The following is a 4,256-nucleotide window of genomic DNA, read 5'->3' as shown; positions in this document are numbered from 1 at the left end:
AGCCCTGCCACAAGATGTGTTTAAGGGCGCAGCCTCCTTCCAGCGGGTGACTCCCTCCACCTCAACCCGAAAGATTGCTGCAAATTGAGGAGACCCGCCGCCTCTCAGGAGGCCTTAACGGCTGCAGGGTATTGCTCCAGCCGCTCTGGAAGTGTCAGAGACCAGCCTCGAGAGGAAGTGTTGTGACGCAGCATCTTGGTGCCCTCAGGGAACTAGGGTTACATACGTAACCTAGAGACGTTGTCATCTTGGTGGTGTGTTTTGGGTCATTATTATGTTGGAAAACTGCCATTCAGCCCAGTTTATGTGGTGAAAAGCTTGTGCAAAGCTTGTTGCATCATATCCAAAAATAATTGAGCTTGTAATTGCTGCCAAACGTGCTACTAAAGTATTGAGTAAATGGTCTGAACTATTTACCTACTATGACCCAAGGTATTAAAATACCTACTAAAATATTTCCCAGAACATAACACTGGCGATGCTTGCTTGCCTCCTGCCCATAGTGCATTATGTTATCATCTTTTTCCAAGATAAATATCTTACATGTGCCCAGCCATTCACATGATGTAAAAGACTGGATCACGATTAATAATATTGTTAGTGTATTTATTTTTTCATGTTGTTTAAGATTTATTTTCAAGTTTCTGAGCAGAGCAATAAAACTAATTGTTCAATTGTTGAAATGATAGATATGATTATATTCTTGGGCAGCTAAATAATCTCAGCATCAGTGGTCAGTGTCTTTGTGTACTTCAGCACTGTTTCAGGCTGTTGTTGATATGTGGTGTTAATTTTATTATTATTTTTTTTTTTTAAGATTTCTGTACAGATGCTAATTCCTGGTTGCTGCTGGCTACCTTTTTACGTATTTTGTTTCCCAACACATTCCATTTAATAATACTGGGCAGTTGATTTAATTGCAACATCTATATTACTGCTCAGTTATGCATTTAATAATGTGGTAGCGCAATGCACAAAATAATAAGGTAAATTGTGATCATTGTAACTTTAATTATGGCAGTTTGTTGTTGTTAGATGGGCTGTAGTATTTCTGGAACTGCTTTGAATCTCCTGTGATTTTCATATACAATACACTCTAGAGCAGGGGTGTCAAACTCAATCGAACTGGGGCCAAAACTCAAAGCACACAGGACAAACATTTATTGAACACACTAAAATTAAAAGTTTTTTTTACATAAATATGAATAAAAACAGACAGGAATAAATTAAATTAAACGTTAAATAACTTAAAATATTTTACTCTCCATAAAAATACATCCTGTCAAATTTATACAAGTTAGAAATATGAACATGCTGCAAAAAAACCCTGAAAAAAAAAGAAATTGTGCTTTTAAGTAACCGTCTTGTGTTTGACTGGAGATATTTTTATGGAGAGCAAAATAATTAAAGTTATTTAAAGTTTAAGATCATTTTTTATAAAATGGCATAAGAGCAATGAAATATGATTGTTTTCATTGCTCTTATGCCATTTTATAAAAAATAATCTTAAACTTTAAATAACTTTAATTATTTTGCTCTCCATAAAAATATCTCCAGTCAAACACAAGACGTCTCACACCTTCATCATGCAGCTCTTCAGAAACTTTTTCTCTGTAAATAACCGGCTGATGTGCCTCTGATTTCTCCTCTGCTTTCACACCAGCTTCACTTTGTGATTTTGATCTGGTAAAAAAAACGTCTGCTGAAATGTCAGATTCTTTTTTAACTCTTCTACTTTCTGTATCTTCTGCTCTGCATTCAGGTTATTCAGCTTCTCCTGATGTTTTGTCTCGTAGTTCCGTCTTAGATTCAATTCCTTAATTACAGCCACATTCGCTCCACATATAAGAAAACAAAAACAGCAGTGTCAGTAAACATATACTCAGAATCCCATCAGTTTTGAAAGGCTCTGTTTTCAAAATCCACTTTTCTCTTGGCCATTGTAAAGGGCTTCACAATAACTTTACAATAGTGTTAAATACATTAACAGAAGCTCGACTTGCTTGACGCTGGAATGTTCCAAGGTAGCCGAGCGTTCGGTAAGGCAGCTGAAGCGCTGCATCATGGGATTTGTAGTTTGTGTTATCAGCGCTTCATATCACCAGGCCATTAATAACAAAAATAATAGATCTATAGAAAATCATCTCCTTGAGTTTGACATGTGGTCTAGAGTTTACACAAAATTATGTGAAAACCAACAACAAAACAGATCCTGTGAAATATCTTGAAAGAGATTGGAGTAGAATGACCAGAAAGGTCTGTATAATGTATAAAGTAACTTAAGGTATATAGTATACCATAGGTATACTAGTATAATATAATAGAATGTTTATAGTAACTTATCCTTCCAGTCTTTACAACTGTGGTGACCAGAAAAGCATCTCAGAATGTACAAAAAAAAATACATCTTGAGATGATTTTCTGTTCACCCTGCTTGTACAACATGATTATGAATTTACTCTAAGCTTCCTGACAGTTTAAACAATGTGACCATTTTCCTTTAATTTACTTTATCAACATGCCATTTCTACTCAAAGAACTGTGATTCAGAAACATATCACTAGAGACTGCTGTGTTTAAAATTCCGAGGAGATCAGCAATTTATGAATTAAGCTGCACAAATGTATTCATTCTGCTACTGCCAGAAGATTGGCTGATTGAATAACATCATGCAGATGTACAGGTGTTCCTAATAAAGTGAATAGTAAATGTAATTTAGGTTTAGCACTGTGCATACAAATACACATATTACAATGACCAGCATAGTTTACTCATAAAAACCAGTATAACAAACATTTGAAATAAAGAAAAACAGCTAAGCTGTTTTCCTACAACTTAAAACGCAATTCAAAAAACTGATTCTTTGTGAAAGATTCTGCAAAAAAGAATAAAATAACCCATATCATTCATGACTTTTTAACAATCCTGATAATTGCAGGGCACTATCTACATTATGTATCAGTTCTTGCTGAAAGTCCCATACTCTTGTGTCAACAAATAATTGCTTCTTGTTAAGATTCCCCTGTAATGGTGTTCTCACATGAACAAGCCGACACACATCGTGAGGAACATGATAGACTTGTCCAGTGTGTTTCAGGGTGGAATGTACTGAGGTTTGCATCACGCTCCTGGGGTTAATGATCATCTTTCTGTTGTTAAATATATTCTTTCGATCTGGTTCTCTGTAAATGTGTTCCATAATATTGATACCAGGAATATTTTTCCATTCCGGTCGGCGGAACTTTCCACTTTCTTCAAACTGTGTCTTTGGGAAAACGTGGTTCTCTATGAGAAATACAGTCACATCATTGTGCTCCTGTTGCAAAGGTTCTATCAGTAATGCAAGGTTGGCATACTTATAGGGCATGATGATCTCATCAATGTCATTTAACAGGACATATTTGGACTCATACATTTGCCTATAAATGCACTCATTAAGAGTTACCAACTGACCATAATACTGAATGTCCCCTTTATCCAATCTGATGTCCCATCCTACAGAAGGAGTAAGGAACTGATCAATAGGCCATGGCACAATCTCTAGAATTTCCTCTTTCTCATAGTGCTGTAAAAGTTTTTCCAAGTCAGAACCACAGCTGGTGTTGTAGATTATGACACGTTGTACACCAAGAAGCTTGTACATCTCCATGGTTTGAACAAACTGCAGGACATTATTGTAGTTTCCAAAAAGATTTGAAATACAGACGGTGAAGTTGTACTTGAATGATTCATTAATCACTCTATTCTTTACTGGCAAGAAGAGTAGGTTATTAACATCTGACATTTCATGAGCTGCTTCAGCTGAAATGGTGATGTGTGTTACATTGTCTGTGGTTTTACCCTGGCACAACACATCTGATGCACCAAATGGGTATTGAAAATGATCGCTGTGTATCTCGATTTCAGCTTTAGTAAACTCAACAACTTGGCCATTGTTAAAGTAGTGGCAATAAAGTGGCTGTATACTGTTTCTTTTTATTATGCTGATAACTTGAATAGCTTTATTAATCCTGTGATCAATAAATGCAGACACTGCAAAATGGCTGGAGTTTTTAATAGGGGTTATGGAGTTGGAGGAAGACTTGGGGGTGTTGCGTGTATCCAAACGGCTGCATGTAGATGTTGGGTTGCTCTTATAGTGATTTTCCATGTTTTCAGCAATGTAAATAGTATTGTGAATGGAAAAATGCTTCCATTTTAAAATCAAGATATAACATAGGCATCCAAAAATGATAAGAAACATAAACAGCTTTATT

General features: G+C 35.9%; 1 protein-coding gene across 1 annotated transcript; it reads right to left on the bottom strand.

Annotated features, from left to right (window-relative positions):
- Positions 1–2,902: 2,902 nt before the first annotated feature.
- Positions 2,903–3,911, bottom strand: LOC310733722 (uncharacterized protein; the record flags this gene model as incomplete). The annotated part of the gene is made up of 1 exon (XM_083555128.1): positions 2,903–3,911. Exon 1 carries the CDS (start codon positions 3,782–3,784, stop codon positions 2,903–2,905), a length of 882 nt encoding a protein of 293 aa, XP_083411254.1. The 5' UTR covers positions 3,785–3,911.
- Between the last annotated feature and the right edge of the window lie 345 nt (positions 3,912–4,256).

The sequence above is a fragment of the Silurus aristotelis genome (genome assembly GCF_946808225.1).
Source record: "Silurus aristotelis genome assembly, chromosome: 11".
NCBI classification, from domain to species: domain Eukaryota; kingdom Metazoa; phylum Chordata; class Actinopteri; order Siluriformes; family Siluridae; genus Silurus; species Silurus aristotelis.
Note: the sequence above shows the minus strand (reverse complement) of the source record. Positions and strands in the feature narration are given on the sequence as shown.